This window comes from Salmo salar, chromosome 03 (assembly GCF_965601325.2).
Source record: "Salmo salar chromosome 03, fSalSal1, whole genome shotgun sequence".
Taxonomy (NCBI): Eukaryota; Metazoa; Chordata; class Actinopteri; order Salmoniformes; family Salmonidae; genus Salmo; species Salmo salar.
The window spans coordinates 37,269,281-37,295,369 of NC_138293.1; the positions used below are offsets into that span (position 1 = coordinate 37,269,281).

The 26,089-nt window shown below is 41.9% G+C and overlaps 1 protein-coding gene across 2 annotated transcripts; it reads right to left on the reverse strand.

The window, feature by feature from the left end:
* Nucleotides 1-1,881: 1,881 nt before the first annotated feature.
* Nucleotides 1,882-22,347, reverse strand: LOC106600378 (uncharacterized). 2 transcript variants are annotated; one of them, XM_082973472.1, is made up of 6 exons: nucleotides 21,635-22,347; nucleotides 18,308-18,403; nucleotides 17,668-17,773; nucleotides 6,133-6,249; nucleotides 5,072-5,973; nucleotides 1,882-5,035 (listed from the first exon to the last, which is right to left on the reverse strand). In XM_082973472.1, exons 1-4 carry the CDS (start codon nucleotides 22,146-22,148, stop codon nucleotides 6,192-6,194), a joined length of 774 nt encoding a protein of 257 aa, XP_082829598.1. In that variant the 5' UTR covers nucleotides 22,149-22,347; the 3' UTR covers nucleotides 1,882-5,035; nucleotides 5,072-5,973; nucleotides 6,133-6,191. The 2 variants fall into 2 exon arrangements, with proteins under 2 accessions (XP_082829598.1, XP_014047158.1); XM_014191683.3 differs by having other exon boundaries at nucleotides 1,882-5,973.
* Between the last annotated feature and the right edge of the window lie 3,742 nt (nucleotides 22,348-26,089).

Genomic DNA, 26,089 nt, shown 5'->3' on the forward strand with positions numbered 1-26,089 from the left:
ACATTTAAAGCCTCAAAGCCTTCCCTGTAGCTCAGTTGGTAGAGCATGGTGTTTGCAACACCAGGGTTGTGGGTTCGATTCCCACGGGGGGCCAGCACAGAAAAAAAAAAAAAAAATGTATGAAATTGTATGAAATGTATGCATTCACCACTGTAAGTCGCTCTGGATAAGAGCGTCTGCTAAATTACTAAAATGTAAATGTAAATGTAAGATGATCCAACTTTCAAAACAAGTCCTTTTAGGCTAGTCACAGCAGCCAACTAGCGAGCTAGCCACAGCAGTCAGCTAGCTAGCCACAGCAATGAACTAGCTAGCTAGGTACTATTGCTGTTCAGCTTTCTAGCACATTCACTCATTTGTTTGTGAACAATTCAGACTTAAGAAAAAATAACAGATTTGAATCGGATATCGGATATGAAAATATATTGGATTTGAATCACTGCCAATGTGAACACAGCTTAAGTGATAGATCATACAGTGCCTTCAGAAAGTATTCATACCCCTTGACCTATTCTACATTTTGTTGTTACAGTCTGAATAGTCTGGAGAAAAAAAATCTCACCCATCTACACACAATACCCCTTAATGATAAAGTGAAAACATGTTTTTAGACATTTTTGCAAATGTATTAAATGAAATACAAAAATCTCATTTACATAAGTATTCACACCCCTGAATCTACTTTGTAGAAGCACCAATGGCAGCGATGACAGCTGTGTGTCTTTCTGGTGACAGAGCATTCCACACTGGATTGTGGAACATTTGCCTATTATTCTTTTAAAAATTCTTCAAGCTCTGTCAAATTGGTTGTTGATCAGGGCTACACAACAATTCTTGCCATAGATTATCAAGTAGATTTAAGTAAAAACTCCAGTGTAGATTTGGCCTTCTGTTTTAGGTTTTTGTCCTGCTGAAAGGTGAATTCATCTCCCAGTGTCTGGTGAAAAGGAGACTGAACCAGGCTTTTCTCAAGGATTTTGCCTGTGTTTAGATGCATTTCGTTTATTTCCCTAGTCCTTAACGATTGCAAGAATACCCATATAACATGATGCAGCCACCAAAAAGTGAATTATTTTGCTATTTTTTTTGTTGAAAACAGGATGCATGTTTTGGAGTATTTTTATTCTGTACAGGCTTCCTTTTCACTCACTGGAGTAACTACAATATTGATGATCCATCCTCTGTTATCTCCTATTACAGCCATTAAACTCTAACTGTTTTAAAGTCACCATAGGCCTCATGGTTAAATCCCTGAGCGGTTTCCTTCCTCTCCAGCAACTGAGTTAGGAAGGACACCTGTATCTTTAGTGACTGGGTGTATTGATGCTTTTTTTTTTTTTTTTTAACTCATCTACCAATAGGTGCCCTTCTTTGCGAGGATTTGGAAAACCTCCCTGGTCTTTGAGGTTGAATCTGTGTTTGGAACAATACAGATAATTGTATTTGTGGGGTATAGAGATGAGGTAATCATTCAAAAATACTTGTAAAGGAGAGCCACAGTCGGTGCAATGTGTGCAACAAAACATTTTGCTCAAAACATTGTTTTATCCTTTTTGTGTGTGCTTTACTGTTTTATACTTGGGATATCGCTTCTCACCAAGAAAAGTTCTTTTTTTTTGAGTCCCCAGAAGATGTCTTTAAAGGATTGAGTAACCAGTACCATATTTTTTAAATTCAATGAACGCAGGAAGGAATATAACATTTCACATGGTTGAAAAAAAATAGATATGCTAGTTTTCTATGTAGGCTAGTCATTTACAGTAGATAACTGTGAATCTGTCACAGCAGTCAGCATTGCCTATTTGGCAAAGACCATTACCAAACATGCCATAAAATAGTTATTAACAGTGCTCAAACACCTAAACAAGGACATTGACAAAACAGGGCACAAAAGTATATTTATTGTAAAAAATACATATAAAACCAACTTTGAGACATACAAAAGATTGGAGCTTAGAAACAGTAAAATGAACAGACAAAGACCAAGCCAGTTTGAATTGCAATACATATTTACACTTTAATAAATAAATGTAATTGTTCTATTATACCAAAAGAAGGCAAATTGTCCATATCTTGGGATGCAGATATCACTGTGGTGACCTTAAACATTCTCATTGAATATATCAGCATAACCGTCACAAAGCTCAGGGTCTAGGAGGCACAGAACCCTGTGATTAAACGCCAAGAATGCAATACATAGAAAATATCATCCTTGGAGAATAGCTATGCAGCCAAGTAATGGCATTTGTAAAAATTGAGGTATTGCACCACGCAGATAAAAAGGGAGAGTAGTAAAGTAACATTTGGGGCTTCAGATTTTTACTGACAACCTCCTCTTCCCCCCCCCCCCCCCAGTACACAACAACATAACTATTCATCATATCACCACACAAAAAAAAGTACATTTAGGTCTAATGATCAATTCCTCTTTTCACACACACACACACACACACCCCCTCCCACTGTTTCAGATACATACTTTTGGCGTAATAGTTTCTTTTTTGAAGTGGAAAGAGTAACATGCACAGGGATGCCAGGGCACGACAGGTCGTAGCACCTCAGAGTGCAGGATGTGGTGCAAGAACTCGGGGAGATCATCCAATAGGAATGCTGAACAGGACTGATCCTCATGCTGGTCTACAGCAGTCCGCCCGTGTTTTGAGAAACTCACTGTAGCGTCACCACTGATCCCCAGACTAGACTACACCATAGAAGCCTGGAAAGACACAAACCTCTCACCAGGCAAAGGCAGCCAACACAGGCAATCGGTAGCTTGTTTAACACATATGGTAATAATACAATGTCTAATAATCCTCTTATGGGGAAGGGTGGTGGGTTAATACAACAAAATCACCCCAACAGCTGTTCATTGCCTCCAGCGATGGGAATCATGGGATAGGCGAGGCAGATGCCTCATGGCGTAATCATGCCCTAAAATACATAATCCCTCACACTGACATGAATGCAGCCAGATGGCCAGACAAGTGCACAGGGGCCTGGTCCAACATTCCGGACTACACCCCAGACAGAGCGAGAGAGGCAGGGGAACGATGACCCACACACCACCACATGCCTTCAGCACGACAGGACGGGTTGGTCTCACTGAGAGGAGGCCCAAGTCATCGTAGCAGTATGTTTTTATCACACCACTTTAGGAACAAAGTAGCACTATGGTCGTTCCACCTCAAAAAGCAGAGGAAAGAGGGTAGACATCAACCATCATAGATTGTTCTGAAATCATTTCTGTTAGAAACATAAGATTAGCATTCGTGCAACATTATATTTTTGAAAGCTAATTGATTGCATCCAAATTGGGCATTTTAATTTATAGGATTCATATAATATTTATTCAATATAGTACCAAACATCCAAATTGGGCCACACTTTCTTCAAACAATGAGTTAGACATGAGGAATCAAAAGGAATGGTCAAAAGCCAGGCACTGACCCCCCCACCAGTCCCAACCCAACAAGTATATACAGTGCCTTTGGAAAGTATTCAGACCCCTTGACTTTTTCCGCATTTTGTTAGGTTACAGCCTTATTCTAAAATGTATGATTCCCCCCCCCCCCTCAATCTATACAACAATACCCATATTGACAAAGCAAACATTTTTTGTGGTTGACATTTCTTAATTTATTACTAAAAAACAATTGAAATATTCCACTGACTTAAGTATTCAGACCATTTACTCAATACTTTGTTGAAGCACCTTTAGCAGTGATTACAGCCTCGAGTCTTCTTGGGTACAACACTACAAGCTTGGCACACCTGTATTTGGGAAGTTTCTCTCATTCTTCTCTGCAGATCCTCTCAAGCTCTGTCAGGTTAGATGGGAAGCGTTGCTGCACAGCTATTTTCAGATCTCTCCAGAGATGTTTGATCGGGTTCAAGTCCAGGCTCTGGCTGGGCCACTCAAGGATATTCAGAGACTTGTCCGGAAGCAACTCCTGTATTGTCTTGGCTATGTGCTTAGGGTCGTTGTCCTGTTGGAAGGTGAACCTTCTCCCCAGTCTGAGGTCCTGAGCACTCTGAAGCAGGTTTTCAACAAGGATCTCTGATGTACTTAGCTCCGTTCATCTTTGCCTTGATCCTGACAAGTCTCCCAGTCCCTGTCGCTGAAAAACATCCCCACAGCATGATCCTGCCACCACCATGCTTCAACGTAGGGATGGTGCCAGGTTTCCTCCAGATGTGATGCTTGGCATTCAGGTCAAAGAGTTCAACCTTGGTTTCATCAGACCAGAGAATCTTGTTTCTCATGGTCTGAGAGTCTTTAGGTGCCTTTTGGCAAACTCCAAGCAGGCTGTCATGTACCTTTTACTAAGGAGATGCATACATCTGTCCACTCTACCATAAAGGCTTGATTGGTGGAGTGCTGCAGAGATGGTTGTCCTTCTGGAAGGTTCTCATCTCCACAGAAAAACTCTGGAGCTCTGTCAGAGTGACCATTGGGTTCTTGGTCACCTCCCTGACCAAGGCCCTTCTCCCCGATTGCACAGTTTGGCCAGGCAGCCAGGTCTAGGAAGAGTCTTTGTGATTCCAAACTTCTTCCATTTGAATGATGGAAGCCACTGTGTTCTTGGGGACCTTCAATGCTGCAGACATTGAAGGTCTGCAGCGAGTCTTATAGCAAAGGGTCTGAATACGTATGCAAGTTCTGTTGACAAATTTTCTTTCGCAATTAAAAAAAATAATAATACTGTTTTCGCTTTGTCATTAAGGTGTATTGTGTGTAGATTTCTGAGGATTTTTTAAATGTAATCCATTTTAGAATAAGGCTGTAATGAAACAAAATGTGGAAAAAGTCAAGGGGTCTGAATACTTTCCGAAGGCACTGTAGCATCAGTTCTCTGACAGACAAGTAGTGTCAGGAAAGTATTCAGGAACTCTTATCTGTTTCTAACTACAGAAACGATTTCAGATCAATCTGGGTTGGTGGGTGTTAATCCTTGCTGAAATGACATGCAACAATGCTAGGATTAAAACTCTCTCAACCAGAGGGTATAAGGGCACTAAGAACACACACACCCCTCTCATTTACACAGCCAGTGAGAAGTCTGCAGTTCGCCTCTGCTGTCCAGAGTCGGGCGCTGTCATCCAGGACATTGACTATCCACACCGCTATCACACATATATACACACACACTCTACTGTTGTTACTAAATTAGCAACTGTGGTTCAATCAAGCACACCTTATGAGAAGAAAGTTCAGCCTTGGGGTAAAAAGTGCTCAGTATGGGCATGACACCAGTACTATGGCCTGGGAAATGCCAACAACCTACTGTAGCTGCAGTAAAACACAGTGGGTTCAGCACCAACCAGCCACACAAACTGGCATCATCCGCTTTTAACTCAACAATCAACTCACACCCACCATCCCTCTCCTGAAATGTATCATGGTGACAATAGAAAACCACCTACAATCACTACTACAGCAACCCCATCCACAAAATAAAGCCCTGCTTTCCAACATCGGGCTATAAAAAAACAACGCATTGCAATATTTACGCATGAACAGTTAACATTTTCAGAGATGGGCTGTTTTTTTTATGGACAGAAACATTTATTCACTGGAACGTGAATGAGTCCACATTAGGGGAAGAGGAACGCATGGGCAACAAAAACACATTTTTCCTCCCCTCCTTGAGTTAAAAAGGACTTTCACAGGACTGTCAACCTGGTATGATAATAAATCGATTTACCGTTTTTCTGGAGTGCAGCAGTTTATAGTTTGGGCTATGTTCACAGAGGACAGGTGGCTGTCTATTCCAGCTGTATTTATAGTGGTCTGAGTTGAGCTCAAACGGACTGAACCAGGTCAAATGGACTGAACCAGGTCGAAGAGAAAAAAGTGGTCTGCGGTCACATCCTTTTGGGGCTGTGTCTGGTTCAGTAAAATTAGGAGGCTTGCCTCTGGTATTTTTCATTGCCGTAATATATTTGCTGCAATTATAGAAACATTGCAGTCTCCTGTGGGGAAAAAAAGTACATAAAATATTTATACTTTCCTCACACTTGGAATGTAACTCTTCATATTTCACATAATATTTTGTCCACACTAACTCCTACCCTGTTGGCTAGTGTGACATCATGGGGTTGGAATAAATGGGGTCATGAACACGTACGTACCTGAGTCAGGTGTGTCCCTGAGCAGGACATGTGACCAATCAAAAGGGTGAGTAAATGAGTCAATCAAAAGGGTGTTCGGGACAGCATGGCTTCACCTTGGACCAGGAGTCAATACAGCTGGACAGAGAAAGAGAGAGACAAAGACATGTAATGAGACATACAGAAATGGAATGGCTGTTTTCCCTTTTGATTCACTTATTCACGTATTTTGGACCACGCAGAACATATGTATTACAGCAGTTTAAGTTACATAACTCAATCCCATCTGTGGTCCCAGGGTGGGACTTAACTCTGACCATGGTGCAGGCAGCTGACTGACTCACTGTGAGACAGCCGGATTAGAAACACTTGCTGTGGTTACTGTATTTCTTTCAAAAGGAGGTTCACACCTTAAAATACTTCTTAGTCAAACAGAGGTGAATGACTTGCGATAAGGTTAGGTCATTCTGGTAAAGAAAATAAGGTTATAGCCGCTCACTGCTTGATGCTCCCACAAGTGTTCTTCAAAATCAAAAATCAAATAAAAATGTGAAACACTTACTTATGGGCACTTTCCAACAATGCAGAGAGGGAAAATAGAAGAATAAATAATAACTTGCCTATACACGGAGTATACCAAACATGAATACTAAAACATTAATACCAAACATTAGGAACACCTTCCTAATATTGAGTTGCACCCCCCTCCGCCCCTTTTGCCCTCAGAACAGCCTCAATTCGTCGGGCATGGACTCTACAACATGACTAAAGTGTTCCACAAGGATGCTGGCCCATGTACACACGGGAAACTGTTGAGCGTGGAAAAACCCAGCAGAGTTGAAGTTCTTGACACTTCAAATATTTTGCCTTACCCATTCACCCTCTGAACGGCACACACACAATCCACGTCTCAATTGTCTCAAGGCTTAAAAATCCTTCTTTAAGCTGTCTCCTTCCCTTCATCTACACTGATTGAAGTGGATTTAACAAGTGACGTCAATAAGGGATCATAGCTTTCACCTGGATTCACCAGGTCAGTCTGTCATGTTCTTGTTTTGTATACACAAAAAGCATAATTATTTTAAGAATTATAGATACAGAACTCCTCTATGCACTCGATATGTCCGATTTTAAAATAGCTTTTCGGTGAAAGCATTTTGCAATATTCTCAGTAGATAGCCCGGCATCACAGGGCTAGCTATTTAGACACCCAGCAAGTTTAGCACTCACCAAAGTCAGATTTACTATAAGAAAAATGTTATTACCTTTGCTGTCTTCGTCAGAATGCACTCCCATGACTTCTACTTCAATAACAAATGTTGGTTTGGTTCAAAATAATCCATAGTTATATCCAAACAGCGGCGTTTTGTTCGTGCGTTCAAGACACTATCCGAAAGGGTAAAGAAGGGTTACGAGCATGGCGCAATTCGTGACAAAAAAATTCTAAATATTCCATTACCGTACTTCGAAGCATGTCAACCGCTGTTTAAAATCAATTTTTATGCCATTTTTCTCATAAAAAAGCGCTAATATTCCGACCGGGAATCTGCGTTTAGGTAAACAGATGAAAGAAAATAAAGCATGGGGTCGACTCGGGCACGCGCCTAAGCCCATAGTACTCTGATCGGCCACTTGCCAAAAGCGATAATGTGTTTCAGCCAGAGGCTGCCTCGATATCGTTCAGCTTTTTCCCGGGCTCTGAGAGCCTATGGGAGCCGTAGGAAGTGTCACGTTAGAGCAAAGATCCTCAGTCTTCAATAAAAAGAGCCAAGATGAAACACAACTTGTCAGACAGGCCACTTCCTGCATGGAATCTTCTCAGGTTTTGGCCTGCCATTTGAGTTCTGTTATACTCACAGACACCATTCAAACAGTTTTAGAAACTTTAGGGTATTTTCTATCCAAAGCCAATAATTATATGCATATTCTAGTTACTGGGCAGGAGTAGTAACCAGATTAAATCGGGTACGTTTTTTATCCGGCCGTGTCAATACTGCCCCCTAGCCCTAACAGGTTAATTCTGTCCATTCTCAACCCTGGGTCGTGGGTGCTCACATTACACGATAATTCCCTACTTGATACTGCCGACACGCAAACAGCGAGTTGCTTTATAAGTGTGCACATTATTATGTGGGGAAACATTTTTTTAAAAGGAGACGGAAGTGATGAATATGGACCCGCAAATGGTTGGGCTGACGTAGACAATCTGGATTTATATTCTTGAGGGAATTGAAGGTGAAAACATGTAATATTGAAAAAGGCAGCTGCATTCTCTCCACAGCTCCACCAATCTGTCATAATTAAGGCTAAACCCCACCTATTTCTACAATTTCTCTTCTTTAAAATCTGATTTTAAACCTAACCTTAACTACACTGATAATTTAAGGTTCAGCAAAAGGTTCATGAATTTTTGCGATATAGCCAATTTTGACTGTGGCAACTAGTGACAACCTACGCGTTGTTGTTGCTTTCTTCGCCAGCATTGTTTTGGTCTCACATGCTGAGTGCTCCTTGGCTATTAGCTGCAGTCTTTGTCCAATTGCATTGAAGCACCGCTCATAGTACAAGATGGACAACCAATATTTGATAGGTCAGAACATTTTCTGGACAACAAAAGGTTGTTGTCCTGGCACCACACTGCCAGATCATGACCTCTTCCCTATAGGCTGTCTCATCATCGTTGGTGATCAGGCCTACCACAGTCTTGTCGTCAACAAACTTAATGAGGGTGTTGGAGTCGTGTGTGGCCACGCAGTCATGGGTGAACAGGGAGTACAGGACTGGACTAAGCATGCACCCCTGAGGGGCCCCCGTGTTGAGAGTCAGCGTGGCGGATGTGTTGTTGCCTACCCTCATCCCCTGGGGGCAGCGTGCCAGGAAGTCCAGGATCCTGTTGCAGAGGGAAGTGTTCAGTCCTGGGGTCCTGATCTTAGAGATGAGCTTGGAGGGTACTATGATGTTGAATGCTGAGCTGTAGTCAATGAACAACTTTCTCAATTCTTAAATTATTCAATGGAGCTTTTAGTGATATCAAATATGACTTGTGTGAGAAAACCATTACTGGATTTTTTTCACAGTAAGCAGTGACAAAATAACCATGTAATTTCACATAGTCCGGAAGGCATATTACTAAATGAGAGTTCCAAAGAATGCAACTCATGATTGCATCACAACTTTTTCCACAGACCTGTGCTTTGTTCACCCTTTGTCTCCTGGGTCACATGTACAGTGCATTCAGAAAGTATTCACCACTCCTTGACTTTTTCCACATTTTGAGATTTTGTGTCACACAATAACCCATAGTGTCAAAATGGAATTGTTTTTCGAAATGTTTACAAATTATTTAAAAATGAAAAGCTGAAATGTCTTCAGTCAATAAGTATTCAACCCCTTTGTTATGGTAAGTTCAGGGGTAAACATTTGTTTAACAAGTCACATAATAAGTTGCATGGACTCACTTTGTGCAATAATAGTGTTTAACATGATTTTTGAATGACTACCTCATCTCTGTACCCCGAACATACAGATAAATGTAAGGTCCCTCACTCAAGCAGTGAATTTCAAACATGTTCAACCACAAAGACCAAGGACTCTTATTGGTAAATGGTTACAAAGAAATTAACCTTTTGTCCTGAATACAACGTGTTATGTTTGGGACAGATCCAACACGTCACTGAGTACCACTTAATATTTTCAAGCATGGTGGTGGCTGCATCATGTTATGAGTATGCTTGTCATCGGAAAGGAGTTTTTTTTTTAGGATAAAAAGAAACAGAATAGAGTTAAGCACAGGCAAAATTCGAGAGGAAAACCTGGTTCAGTCTGCTTTCCAACAGACAAACTCACCTTTCAGCAGGACAAAAAACACAAGGCCAAATATACACTGGAGTAAGCTTATCAAGACGACACTGAATGTTCTTGAGTGGCCTAGTTACAGTTTTCACTTAAATAGGCTTGAAAATGTAATGGCAAGACATGAAAATGGCTGTCTAGCAATGATCAACAACCAACTTGACAGAGCTTGAAGATTTTTTTAAATAATACATGTGCACATGTTGCACAATCCAGGTGCGCAAAGCTCTTGAACTTACCCAGAAAGACTCACAGCTGTAATCCCTGCCAAACGTTATTCTAACGTATTGACTCAGGGGTGTGGATACCTATAACTGAGATTTTGATTTTATTTTTTATATACATTTGCAAAAATGACTAAAAACATGTTTTCACTTTGTCATTATGGGGTATTGTGGTCGATTGATTTAAAAATAAAATCTGTAATCCATTTTGAATTCACACTAACACAACAAAATGGGAAATAAGTCAAGGGGTATGGATATTTTCTGAAGGCACTAAATCCTCAGTAGGTGTGTATTAAATCCTCAGTAGGCACGTTCACACTGCACCTCAGCCCAGGGCTAAAGAGTTTATCATAGTCCAAAACATGCACTCGTACGCACAGCAGTGTTCTAGAATATTGTACCATTGGCTTTCATACTTTTTGAATGTCAGCGCATATAACTGGTATAACTGCATTACGCTGCAAATACCACGTCCAAACGAATATTTTTTTTTTTTCAATTTTGCAGTGTGACTGCATTTACAGGACAGTTCAACTGCAGTTCACTGCAGTTATTCTGCAATACTGCGTCCAAAATACCACAGTCAGCTGCAGTTACTGCACTTTTACTGCAGTTTCAAAACTGCAATCTTTTTTTGTAAAGATGGGCTAAGGGAGATTTTAGCCCGGGGCTAGCACCAACACCTTAGCCCAGAGCTAGCTGGCCCTGCTTTGGTTTCACGGGGAAACATGGTGCCAAAATAGCCAGTGTGAAACAGGGTCAAGAACAATGCATAGACTCTTCACTGTCCAATCACAAAAGCTGCACTTGCACTTACTTTCCATATGCTTGTGATTCGTTCTGCACGCAATTTTGACAAGTACATTTATACTATTTCATTCTTCCATCCGAGGACAAAAACCTGACAAAAATAAACAACTTCAATCAAAGCAAAAACATTGGTTGCTATGGCTAATAAAAATGGTTGCTTGCACGCTGGCTAATGTCTTCTCACTTAGCTAGCCAACTGAAGCCACAAACTCAACAGCTGGAAGGGCAGAAAACACTCCCTTTCCATCTGTTTTCATAGCTTTTCTATTGACATTTATTTGGATATAGCTATTAGGGCTGACCCCATTTAGTCAACTGGTCGATTGTTTGGTTGATAGGCTGTTGGTCGACCGAGGTTTCTCTCGTCGAGCAGTTGCATTTTTTATTTTATTTTTTATATTATGGTGCACAAGACTGTCTGATTTGCGCCTGTCTCAGTGGACTAATCCATTGCGGAGGCCACGGGGATGGCACAGTCCATCCCCAAGACATGTGATTGTACTGAAATTGTATATGGTTATATTATGGAAAAAATAATGGTGCAACACTAAAATCTAATATTTTATAACAAATGCGCTTTCTCCCGCATTGGATAAGGTCGCTGTCCGTGGTTCCGAAACAATATTCAGTGCGCAGAAGAATTGGCGCCTTCCCCTATGTTGCTATGTGCAAAATAGCAAAATTAACCAGCATATTGGGACTGAGAACAATGCGGTAGAGGCAGCAGCAGAGACGAGGAGAAAACCCTTGCCTTAGCCTAATTGAAAATTGAGGAGACAGGAAACCAACTTAATTAGGTTTATAATCAATAGCCTAACTGCTAAATGTGCTTGACTTTATAATCATCCACATATATCTACAGAAATAAGACAGATCTTGTTTCTGTTGCCTGTTTGTTTAATACCTTACTGATTCCGTGAGCACCAAGCCTCATGCTAGGTAGGCAGTCATTGCAAATAAGAATTGGTTCTTAACTGACTTGCCTAGTTAAATAAAAGGTTCAAAAAAATAAATGCAACAGCAAAATTTTGGATAAATCAATTTCACAGATTCGGTTGCTTTACCATTTTATTTTGTTAGAACAGACTGGTATTACTTAAAATGTATTGTTTACACTGTTCCAAACAGGCAGAACAATTATATTGTAATCTAACAGCACCTGTTTGTTACACATATGCACGCAGCACTCCTATACCCTCCCTTTTCTGGATCTCCTTATTTGTTATTATTACAATTATTATGATCATCATTATAATAATAAGTAATGTCGTTATAATTAGTAGGATTAGTATAGTAGTCTTGTATAACCACCATCGAGCTGTAGGCCTAAGAGCACATTCTGTTTAGTCTTAAAACCGTAACTTACTTAGGTCTATATTTCAATATACAGGCTACTGTATCAATCAAGCATTCATTCGTCCATGCCATCACACAGCATACGAGACATTCATGCTTTGAAATGCAATCAAGCCTTTTAGTTTTAAAATTAAATAAAAAGGGCGCTATGAATAATTAGCCTAAATGATACATAAACTGCAATTCCCGAATGTATGCAATTGTTTTTAGTCTGCTGTAATAAAGACTTTATAGATCTTTTTTTCCCCCGTTAGAAAAGACTCTTCGGTACACTTATTTAGTGTTGTTTACACGGTTTCAAATGGTCCGAAAAAATATTAATATTGGAATCTAACAATAACTGTTTGGCACACAATAGTCACGCAACATTTGCTCCTATACCCTCCTTTTTAAAATGCCAAATGTCTTCCACAGACCTGACTTCCTCTTTCCCTCCTGAGCAACCAGTAAACATTTGTTGCTTTTTCACTTCCTCCACATACATTTTGCTGTCATGTGTTACTGTGTTCAGAGTTTGTTATAACCAATTTATTGATGTAATTATGATAGGCTATAGGTCAGGCCCTATTGGTCACATGCATGCGATGCTTACATGTTTCACGTAAAGAGAGCAAGGGTTGAGGGAATGTTTTTTCCAAATGAGTGATTTTGGTAACAGAACTTTTCAGTCAGAAACAAGTAAAAAACTAAATGGCTGAATTGTTGCAGCTTCAGCACGGACAGCGCAATAAAACACTTGCTCTGCTGTGGTTCCTTTTCGCTGCAGTAGGGAGGAGAGCGAGACAACATGTGCCAGTCACACAGGCACTCACTGTCCTTTTTTTTTTGTTAACACTGTGACTGTCGGGCTCTTTCTTGAGTCATTTGTGTGTTTTAGTTATTTAATCAAACAGTGTACTTAAAGCATCTGACAAGCTCAGTGCATATGTAGTTGATTTTATTCAAACACTGTCTATATATGGAAAAATAAGTTTAAACATTTCGACCAATCGATTGGTCGAAATGTTTAAAGAACACTCTCCATCCCTTCCTCACACTGTCTACAGTACCTCACACTCAAACACATACTCATAAACACACACACACACACACACACACACACACACACCACTCTCTCTCCTACAAACACACACTGCTCCCAACTTTTAAAATGTTTAAGAATTTAAGGAGCGCCAGAAATACATCGAGTTTTGATGTAGTTTAGGCTTACATTAGGCCTACATGAATCCTACCTTTTGAAGCACATCTCATGTGTAGCAGACCCTTCTCCTTTCTTCCTGTGCCAATCTAATTAGCCTAAACCTACTGTCAAGTTACCAGGAGACTGCATGACAGTGAATTTGCAAAGTCTACTCAGACTGGTCTGTGCTCTTGGTTATTATAACAGGGGATGAAACAATGAATCAACATTGCGCTCTGCTCGAATGTAACAAATGTACAAATCTAACAGAACACTCATCAGGGTCTGGGTCTGCATACCGCTCGCCATCACGGCAAACTTATATTTGAAAAAACTGACGGAGGAATAGACACAAGTGAAGAGCGGATGGTGAGAAGCAGGTGAGTGAGGGCTGGTAGGGTCTGTGGGATGCGGCTGGCATGAAAGTATAGTGGATATTATTGGACCTGCACATACAAGAGACGAGTGGCTGGTGCATAAATGTATAAACAAAACTGACTTCATAAACATTTCATAACAGGCGCTAGCAGAATCTTTAGATTGGAAGGGGTGGAAAAAGTCGGTAGAATCATATGAAAACGGTACTATGGTATTCTAAAAATGTTGGTATCATAAGTATCATGAGGTTTTGGTACGATGATATTACTATAGTACAGGTATACCGTGCAACACTAATGTCCGGCCTATTGGGCCAAAATCAATGATAGACTATTGTATAGATAATAGAACGAAAATTAACTAAACTTTTAAGAGATCAGATTTTTGGTTTGTTTATTTTGCTAAAAGGACATACTTTGCTAGCTACCCACCTCGTTCCTTTCTGCTAGCATGTGCACGTAGTACACCATCATGATTCATACCATCATGAATCATGGCTCTCCCTGGGAATCATGGCTATCTCCAGATATACTGTTCCCATCCATACAGCCAGCTGGGTTCTCAGTACATGGCACAGAACTCTCCTAGAAGAAGAAAGGCGGAGGTGCATGTTACCCAATTAACTACTTGTGGTAACGTTGTGGTAACGTGCAGAAAGTGAAGTTCTTTTGTTCACCCAATCTAGAATACCTCAATCAAATGTCAACCGCATTACCTCCTGAGAGAATTCTCTTCAGTCATCGTCACAGCCGTATATATTCACCCTCAAGCCGATACCGCGAAGGCTCTCAGGGAACTACATCACATATCCTGAGGCAGCATTTATTGTAGCTGGGTACTTTAATAAAGCATATCTGAGGAAAACTCTACCGAAGTTAACACATTGCCTGCAGTACTCAAGCTTCAAAAACTCTCAACCATTGTTACACTCCCTTTCGGAATGGCTACAAGGCCCTCCCCCACCCTCCCTTTGGCAAATCAGATGACAACTACATTCTGCACCTCCTTCCTATAGGCAGAAACGCAAACAGGAAGTACCGTGCTAAGGTCTATTCAACGCTGGTCTGACCAATCAGAATCCATGCTTCAAGATTGTTTTGATTACACGGACTGGGATATGTTCCGGGTTGCCTCTGAGAATAACATTGACATATACACTGACACAGTGACTGAGTTCATCAGGAAGTGTATAGGGGATGCTGTTCGCACTGTGATGATTAAAACCTATCCAAACCCAAAAACGTGGATAGATGGCAGCATTCGCGCAAAACTAAAAGCACGAACCACTGCATTTAACCACGGCAAGGTGACTGGGAATATGGTCGAATACAAACAGTCCAGTTATGCCCTCCGTAAGGCAATCAAACAGGCAAACCGTCAGTACAGAGACAAAAGTGGAGTTACAATTCAACGGCTCAGACATGAGACGTATGTGGCAGGGACTCCAGACAATCACGGATTATAAAGGGAAAACCAGCCACGTTGCTGACACCGACGTCTTGCTCCTGGACAGCTAAACATGTTCTTCGCCCGCTTTGAGGATAACGCCGTGCCGCCGACACGGGCCGCTTCCCAAGGACTGTGAGCTCTCGTTCTCCCTGGCCAACATGAGTAAGACATTTAAGCATGTTAACCATCGCAAGGCTGCTGGCCCGGAATGCATTCCTAGCCACGTCCTCAGAGCATGTGCAGACCAGCTGGCTGGAGAGTTTACGGACATATTCAATCTCTTCCTATCCCAGTCTGCTGTCGCCACTTGCTTCAAAATGTCCAGCTTTGTTCCTTCACCAAAGAAAGCGAAAGTAACTGAACAAAGTGACTATCGCCCCGTAGCACTCACTTCTGTCATCATGAAGTGCTCTTGAGGGGCTAGTTAATTCGTTTTTTTCCTCGGCTGAATGATCGGAATCTAGGATTACAGGGACTCTGCGCAACTATATTCAATGTGTGGGACACAATTGAGGCTATGATTAAGAAGTTGGAGCTCTTCTCTGTCTGCATTAACAAGGACAACATACAGGTCTTTCCATCATAGTATGATTTTTTTGTGTGCAAATGAACTCAAGCTTACGGACAATGGGATCGTATCCCCGAGCTGACAAGGTAAAAATCTGTCGTTCTGCCCCTGAACAAGGCAGTTAACCTACTGTTCCCCGGTAGGCCGTCATTGTAAATAAGATTTTTTTTCTTAACTGACTTCCTTGTTAAATAAAGGTTAAAAAAAAAGTCAAATGTGATATAGCGAAGCACCCGAGTGAGTTGTGTGCGCAATTACGCAGGTACTTTCCCGAAACGGATGACACAAACAACTGGATTAGTTATCCCTTTCATGCCCTGCCTCCAGTCCACTTACCGATATCTGAACAAGAGAGCCTCATCGAAATTGCAACAAGCGGTTCTGTGAAAATGTCATTTAAATCAGATGCCACTGCCAGATTTCTGGATTGGGCTGCGCTCAGAGTATCCTGCCTTGGCAAATCACGCTGTTAAGACACTGACGCCGTTTGCAACCACGTACCTATGTGAAAGTGGATTTTCGGCCCTCACTAGCATGAAAACTAAATACAGGCACAAACTGTGTGTGGAAAATGAATTAAGACAGACTCTCTCCAATACAACATTGCAGAGTTATGTGAATCCTTTCAAGCACACCCTTCTCATTAACCCGTGGTGAGTTATTCACAATTTCCCATGAACAAATAAGGTTTTGTGTGTAAACTGGTTAAATAAAGAGCACAATTATTGATTATTATTATTATATTATTTGTGCCCTGGTCCTATAAGAGCTCTGTCACTTCCCACAAGCCTGGTTGTGAGAAAGAAATGTATTGTATGTGGCAGGCTTACAATGATGGCAAAAAACAACATTTCAGAGTGCGCTGACCCTGGTGCTAGAGGGGGTACGCAGCTGGAGGTTGAATGTTTGAAGGGGTACGGGGCAATAAAAAGTTTGGGAACTACTGATAAGGAAATCAGTCAATTTAAATAAATAAATTAGGCCTTAATATGGCTATAGCAAAACACAGGGAGCCTACAAATGCATGCTGGGCCAGGCACGTCGTTAGCTGGTGAAACGAGCACAACTGGAGAGGTAATAATGTGTTAATAAGTGCCTTATTGCTTATAACATTGGTCACGTGGCTGAGATGGGCACAAGCACTGTCCATGACAAACTGTTCACACCCTTCTTGTTGGCGGAGAGAACATTTTGCAGGTTTAACGCTCATTTCCTGCTATTCTATACATCTTGACATGAGGTGGAGATAGAATTTTGCAGTTTTAAAGCTCATTTCCTGCAATTCTACAAGCCTTGCCATGCCTTGTGTGTTCATGTGATATCTGAGTGACTCAAACAACAACAAAATCAATGGGCTAAAAAACCTAGCTAAATACCGTTAGCTGAAATGGGCTAGTTGATCTAGACATTTCTTCCAAGTTATTAACAGCTCTTTCTTAACTCTGCAATTACAAGAGGAAAACTGCTGCTTTGAAAATTGCACCTTGTGCATTGTAATATTACAACTTTCAAGAGTAAGCCTGACTGAGCTCCTTAAAAAAATATATATTTAAGTTTGGGAACCACTGGCCCAGGGCTTTGAGAAGTGTGAATCCTTAGCCCTGAGCTAAAGCTTAGCCCATGTTAACAAATGCTTGGTGAACACAGGATAGGCTAGGCCCAGGGTCAGTCATAGCCTGGTGCTAAGATAGCCCGAGGTTAAGAACAACGCGTGTGAAAAGGCCTAGTGCTATTACCCCTTGTGGTAGACACATAGGCAGGCCAGCCGGGCAATGGTCTCTCCCTGCTGCAGCTCCTCCAGACAGATGGAACACTCACCGCTGTCCTTACTGAGCACGTCCGCTGAGAACACAACACATCACAGAGACGACAGTTAGACGTTAAAGTGTCATCACAAACCCAGGGGGCAGGGAAGGGACTTTTAACATACTTTCAACACACATTATGCCTGAACTTTTATATATGCTACTGTTTGTGTAATAGACTGTAATTATTATTTGGTGGGTGCTTACATTTGTCCTATTTCAAACATGTACAAGTGTGTATTAATGTGTGTGATTTGGAAATGTGTTTTTTCCCCCCATATCCCTCTGAGAATGGGGTCACGGCCAGGGTCTGCCATTCAAAGGTAAACCTGGAGCAAATAGGATTAAGTGCCTTGCTCAAGGGCACAGACAGATGTTTCACCTTGTCGGCTCGGGGATTTGAACTAGCAACATTACGGTTACTGGCCCAACGCTCTAACCTGCCACCATTATAACACCTCTGTTTACCATACAATGTCAACCCTTTCTCTGGGTGAACGTAAAGAGCCTCTTTTGTTTGTAACAAATGAAACAGGCCTCTGCTCTGAGTTTTTGGTGGACTCATACTCACTGTTGTAAGGGAGAGGTGGAGATGTGAGGCAGCTCAACAGGTGATTCTCAATCTTGCCCCCCGAGAAAGACTTGGAGCAGAACGGACAGCGGATATCTGGGGATGAGATGACAAAAACATGCCCATGATTAACAACGAAACATTAGACAAACAAAAGCGGGGAGAAGATCAAATCAACTTGTCCATCATGCATGCCATGGGTCTTCAGTAGATGTTGACATTTGCATTTGTGTGATCCGAGTATCATCCTGACAATGATCAAGTCAGGTCAACTAACTCATGATTAGTTTTCCAGTCATCATCATTCCACCAGACAACATGCATAACAAGAGTTCAGCCTCAGGGGTGGGACGACATGGGGGAAGAGTGTGCCCAGTTGGCCTACATATCCCCTCCCTCTCTGGCCCTGCTGTCAGCTGTGCCCACGTGAGGACTTTGACCCATTTCCTAGACTTGCTTGGGGGCTGGATTAATGGCGCGTGGGAAAATAAATCCAAAGCTTGGTTTGGGTAGGGGTCTCACTGACATACAACCACTTCTGTCCATCTGTCTGATTAATAATATAGGCCTACACTGTTAGATTCTTCCTTGTCAGTCAGGACCTTGCCATATGTGAAAGCTTCTTTTTAAAAAATAGCTGTGGATTGTTTCGTAGGCCTATGACTATAAGGGAAGCTTATTTTTATAAATTCCCCATTACATGCCACCAGCAGTACTTGTACAGTTAATCCCCGTAATTTGGTTACATCAATTTCTGTTACTGCATGTATTAATTACAGTAATTTACCGTTCACATTCTCGGAGTGGAAACGTAGTTTGCAGAGTTCACAACCTGCTACACAACCCGAAACGCGTTTTGGTTTATTTCATAACCATAATTGACGAGTTGTCCATTTTTTCCATTGTCTTTTGTTTGGAGTGTTCCATGTGAGCATGTGTCTACTTTCTCTGTCCTGTTAATGTTGAGGGAGCGTGGGTGCCAGGGGGACCCATAGAAGTACCTGGCCTGCTGCGCAGCAATGTAGGAAAGTCAAAGTATTTTTTTTTTTTTTTGTTTTTACATCCAATGCGAATGACAATATAAACCTATTAAAACTATTGTTCCTCACAGTAGGTTATTTGAAAAATCTTTCCAACAATCTCCCCCTCGATAATCACCAAGCCTCAGTGTGTTTAAGAGCAAAATATAATGTGATGATCTCATACAGTACAATTGGAGAGTTTTCAGACCACTTGACTTTTTCCACATTTTGTTATGTTACAGCCTTGTTCTAAAAAGTATTCAATTGTTTTTTCCCCCTCAACAATCTACACAATACCCCATAATGACAAAGCAAAAAAAGTTGCCATTTTTGTAAATGTCTTAAAAATAAAAAACTGAAATACCTTATTTACATAAGTATTCAGGCCATTTGCTATGAGACTCGACATTGAGCTCAGGTGCATCCTGTTTCCATTGATCATCCTTGAATGGTTTCTACAACTTGATTGGAGTCCACCTGTGGTAAATTCAAGTGATTGGACATGATTTGGAAAGAAACACCTGTCTATATAAGATCCCAAAATGACAGTGCATGTCAGAGCACGGACCAAGCCATAAGGTCGAAGGAATTGTCCGTAGAGTTCCGAGACAGGATTGTGTCAAGGCACAGATCTAGGGTAGGGTACCAAAAAAATATCTGCAGCATTGAAGGTCCCGAAGAACACAGTGGCCTCAATCATTCTTAAATGGAAGAAGTTTAGAACAAACAAGACTCTTCCTAGAGCTGGCTGCCCGGCCAAACTGAGCAATCGGGGGAGAAGGGCCTTGATCAGGGAGGTGACCATGAACCCGATGGTCACTCTGACAGAGCGCCAGAGTTTCTCTGTGGAGATGGGAGAACCTTCCAGAAGGACAACCATCTCTGCAGCACTCCACCAATTTATGGTAGAGTGGCCAGACGGAAGCCATTCCTCAGCAAAAGGCACATGATAGCCCGCTTGAAGTTTGCCGAAAGACACCTAAAGGACTCTCAGACCATGAGAAACAAGATTCTCTGGTCTGATAAAACAAGATTGAACTCTTTGGCCTGAATGCCAAGCTGGAGGAAACCTGGCACCTTCCCTACGGTGAAGCGTGGTGGTGGCAGCATCATGCTGTGGGGATGTTTTTCAGAGGCAGGGAGACTAGTCAGAATCGAGGGAAAGATGAACAGAGAAAAGTACAGAGAGATCGTTGATGAAAACCATCTCCAGTGTGCTCAGGACCTCAGACTGGGGTGAAGGTTCACCTTCCAACAGGACAACGACCCTAAGCCCACAGCCAAGACAATGCAGGAGTGGCTTCAGAACTAGTCTCTGAATGCCCTTGAGTGGCCCAGCCAGAGCCCAGACTTGAACCCGACCGAACATCGCTAGAGAGACCTGAAAATAGCTGTGCAGCGACGCTCCCCATCCAACCTGACAGAGCTTGCGAGGAACTGCAGAGAGGAATGCAAGAAACTCCCCAAATACAGGTGTGCCAAGCTTATAGCGTTATACCCAAGAAGACTTGAGGCTGTAATCATTGCCAAAGGTGATTAAAGAAAGTACTGAGTAAAGGGTCTGAATACTTATGTAAACATGCTAGTTTCAGTTTTTTTACATTTGCAAAAATGTCTAAAAAACAGTTTTTGCTTTGTCAAACATTGAGTCACCATCAGTCGATTGTTGTAAAAATGGCAATTCTGAAAATGCTTAACTGTACCTATGTTTGTCCTGAACAACTGTGGCCCTTCTGCAGGGTGCTGAAATTCATACTTCTAATAAAAACTATTAGCTGACTTTTACTGGGACTTCACTACCATAAACTCTTAACATTAACCCCTAGCCAAACCTTAAGCATAACCATTTAAAATGTAAACTTCCATTGCGTAGGTACATCCCAAGCATCCCATTTTCTGTCTCTTTAACTACAGAAAACATTTCAGCACAATCTGAGATGGTGGGTGTCAATTCTCTTTCTTGTGCTTTTTGAGGTGGAACGACACAGCAGCCTGATTGTCACAACTTAATACAAGGGGTTCAGCTGTAAGTCAAGTAGCTTGTATGCACAAGAGAAAAAGCATCCCTCCAAGAATGCCGTTTCAGTAGTAAGTCTGGCCAATTTGTGTCACGTCTCACATATTAGCTATAACAGATGTTTGCGCCCAAGCCAATTAACGTTGCTACCTAGGGTACATTTGTGTTTTTGTTCGCACTGACTGACTGTCTAAATGATGCAGTGTATAGGATTGAAATCTGCCAAAAGTGAATAGGAACTGCAACGTAATAAAACAATACATAAAAAAACACAAAAAGGGTTGTCACCATGTCGGTTGTTGACACGGTAGAGGCCAATCCAAGCCTCCGACACCGGGCGTTGATTGATGCCTCTCATTCGTGCGGATCTTGCGCTGACGTTGCGCCCGTTAGTGTGTCGATTACCGGGTAAACGTTCAGAGAAAGTGCGGTGAGACACGCGGCCTGTCTCCTCTCCAGGCAGATGTTCCTCGTTGACAGCACCCTCGGGACTGCTATTACAGTCTTCCTCGCGCTTGCATTCGCTGTTGTCTTCCGCTGGTGATGACTGGCTGATGGATGGGTGGCTGTTGTGGTCGGCGGGGCTTCCAACGGCGCTCGCCTGTTGCCCTATGTCCGAATCGCTGCCCTCCTCCGATCGGCTACGGTTGGTCTCCGAATCGTCAAAACTCCCCGAAAAGTCTATCTTAAGACTGGCGGGCCTATTGCAGCGGGGTCGTCGATAGGAATCCCGCTTTATGCCATCTTTGACGAAAGCCGAAGACACTGGGTCCTCTTGTAAACGACTAGCTCTTGTCCCCATCTCTTTCGTTTATACCCACAAAACAGGAGATTTTGCTAAAAATGTGTTATTTTCGAAATGTCTATTTAAATTATTCCCACGATCTCTTAAATGATCTTTGTTCTATAAATAGCGTATTGTCAAACGGTTCCTTTCCTGTTTCTGAATCGTCTCTTCTCTCCACATTTGATTTTGTTTGACGTCCCTCTCGTCTGACTGCTTTTGGTTGCCAGCGGAAGTGAATTCAGTTTCATCTTCTTCTTTTTTGGATTTAATTGCGAACTACGCGCAAAAAGGTGTATCGTCGCCACCAACTGGATGGTTGTGAAGAAATTCACAAAATAAAAGTACATTCCATTATGGGAAAGAGAACATTTTAATTAATCCACACAAACTACAAAATAATTTACAAACATAAATAATATATATTCCCACTCCTTCAGACATTCAAAACTTCAAATTACCCTGCTCAGGCTCTGGGGCCTGAGAGTGTGGCTCTGCACGAGCCAGTACTCCATGTAGCTCCTCATGTCTTTTAATCCCAACGGGAACATCAATGTCAATCTTTTTTTTTACACATTTTCAACTTGCACAGTGCCTTTCACCACCATTGCTATAAAAGCCATTAACCATATGATTCATCATACGAACATCTACCACTCCAAAAATATTCTTTAGTATATCAATTTCAACTTCTTCCGACACTCCAGAAATTACTCTTTTGACAGGTGCCCTGCTCCGTAGCTCAATGCATGACCCAGGATAATCATCAACTTGAGTGAGGCCCAACACACATTCCTTCTGATCAGCACAAACACAATAAATCAAAACATGCGCACTTCTCGTGATCTTCACCGATGGTACTTTACCCAAAGCTTTCATACCAAGGTAAAGAAAGTTTCAAGTTGGATATTCAACTGATATTCACGCTTTCACACCACTTGAGCCACAGACTCCAAATAAGTGTCATGATGTTGGAAAAATTGCACACATTTTACTAAACGCTCTTATCCAGAGCGACTTACAGTAGCGAATGCATACATTTCATACATTTTTTTCCATACTGGTCCCCTGTGGGAATCGAACCCACAACCCTGGCATTGCAAACACCATGCTCTACCAACTGAGCCACACGGCACACAACATTGCACAGGTATTATTTTCACGATTTTGGACATTAATTCTCTTTCCAAAGCTAATAAACATGTGGAAATGTGAGCAGCATTTTGTATTTTGCTGACCAACTGGCAGGTGTCTTCACTGACATTTCCAACATGTCCCTGATTGAGTCTGTAATACCCTTTCCCACCTGGACAAAAGGAACACTTATGTGAGAATGCTATTCATTGACTACAGCTCAGCGTTTAACACCATAGTACCCTCAAAGCTCATCACTATGCTAAGGATCCTGGGACTGAACACCTCCCTCTGCAACTGGATCCTGGACTTCCTGATGGGCCGCCCCCAGGTGGTGAGGGTAGGTAGCAACACATCTGCCACGCTGATCCTCAACACTGGAGCTCCCCAGGGGTGCGTGCTCAGTCCCCTCCTGTACTCCCTGTTTACCTATGACTGCATGGCCAGGCACGACTCCAACACCATCATTAAGTTTGCAGACGACACAACAGTGGTAGGCCTGATCACCGACAACGACGAGACAGCCTATAGGGAGGAGGTCAGATACCTGGCCAGGTGGTGCCAGAATAACAACCTATCAATCAACGTAACCAAGACAAAGGAGATGATTGTGGACTACCGGAAAAGGAGGACCAAGCACGCCCCCATTCTCATTGACGGGGATGTAGTGGAGCAAGTTGAGAGCTTCAAGTTCCTTGGTGTCCACATCAACAACAAACTAGAATGGTCCAAACACACCAAGACAGTCGTGAAGAGGGCACAACAAAGCCTATTCCCCCTCAGGAAACTAAAAAGATTTGGCATGGATCCTGAGATCCTCAAAAGGTTCTACAGCTGCAACATTGAGGGCATCCCGACTGGTTGCATCACTGCCTGGTACAGCAATTGCTCAGCCTCCAACCGCAAGGCACTACAGAGGGTAGTGCGTACGGCCCAGTACATCACTGGGGCTAAACTGCCTGCCATCCAGGACCTCTACACCAGGCGGTGTCAGAGGAAGGCCCTAAAAATTGTCAAAGACCCCAGCCACCCCAGTCATAGACTGTTCTCTCTACTACCGCATGGCAAGCGGTACCGGAGTGCCAAGTCTAGAAAAAAAAGGCTTCTCAACAGTTTTTACCCCCAAGCCATAAGACTCCTGATCAGGTAACCAAATGGCTACCCGGACTATTTGCATTGTGTGCATAGTCACTTTAACCATATCTACATCTACATACTACCTTAATCAGCCTGACTAACCGGTGTCTGTATGTAGCCTCGCTACTTTTATAGCCTCGCTACTGTACATAGCCTGTCTTTGTTGTTTTATTTCTTTACTTACCTATTGTTCACCTAATACCTTTTTTACACTATTGGTTAGAGCCTGTAAGTAAGCATTTCACTGTAAGGTTTACACCTGTTGTATTCGGCGCACGTGACAAATAAACGTTGATTTGATTTTCCTAGTTGAATTAGTTTGCGTAAACAATGTACAAACTTTTTTTGAATTCGAATTTCAATAGCTCTTTGGTCATGTGACCTACTGACCTCAACCAAGGTTCAGAATGTTCACTGACTACGCTTCTGTATTGCACACCCTTTACATGATTTTTTCCTAAATTTACAATTTCAGTAGCTCCTTGGTCATGTGACCTACTTGACTCAAACAAGGTTCAGAATGTCCACTGACTACCCTTCTATATTGCACACCGTTTAGTTTGTCCATTTTCATCACACACATTTTACATACATTTTTCAAAATGTAAAATTTCAATTGCTCCTTGGTCATGTGACCTACTGACTTCAAACAAGGTTCAGAATGTAATTAGATTTGAAATTTGAATCTTGAAAAAATTATTTTAAAATCTCATGAGATGCAAATGGACAAACAAAAGGGTGTGCAATGTGTAGGTCCACTAAGTGGACATTATGAACCTTGTTGGTGTGTGGGCCTAAAAAAGTGTGTGCAATGTGTGTCTATGTCATCGGGTTAGCTAGAACCAGTTTTTAAAGTTTTAGGAGTATTGGTTAAAGAGCTATTGAAATTTGAAAAATTTGATTTGACACTATGTTGATGGTCCCTAACTGCTGTTAGAGGACGTACGGAAAACTACAGGTGAATATCCGTTGAATATCCTACCTGAATCTGTCTCGGTAGCTTTCATCACCATTTTGGATATTTTCATATTTTCAAGTCGGGCACAAATATTCCCAGAAAACATAGGCTACTAGATACTGTACAATGGGATATTAGCAACACTAGATGTTTTCTCACCCACATGTACTTAGTTTATTTTCTATTATTTTGGACAAAAGTCCATTCATCCTTACTTCCACCGCCATCAGATTTAAGCTCCATAACCACTTCTGCCATTGTCTCATCTCATTTAAAATGCTAATGCTTGACGGGCCAGAGTTCAGTTTCCGTTTGCGTTTTTAGAATGACATTTACTGTAGGGCAGGCCCCATTCGAATACTTTCAAGCACACTCTTCCTTCTCCCCTACCTTAAAATATCCCTGGTCTGATGACTGGATAGTAAATTTGATAAAAAAAATGTACACCCTCTCCATATCCCTCATTTTCCTGTGGGCGAAAACAACCAGTTGATGAGAGAGGTCGAAGGAGAATGGCAAGAATCGTGCAAGCTAACAGGTGGGCCACAAACAGAAAAATAATAGAGCAGTACAACAGTGGTGTGCAGAACGGCATCAGGAAACGCACAACTTTTTGATCCTTGTCACGGATGGGCTATTGCAGCAGAAGACCACACCGGGTTCCACTCCTATCAGCTAAAAACAAGAAGAAGCAGCTCCAGTGGGCACCCGATCACCAACACTGGGCAAT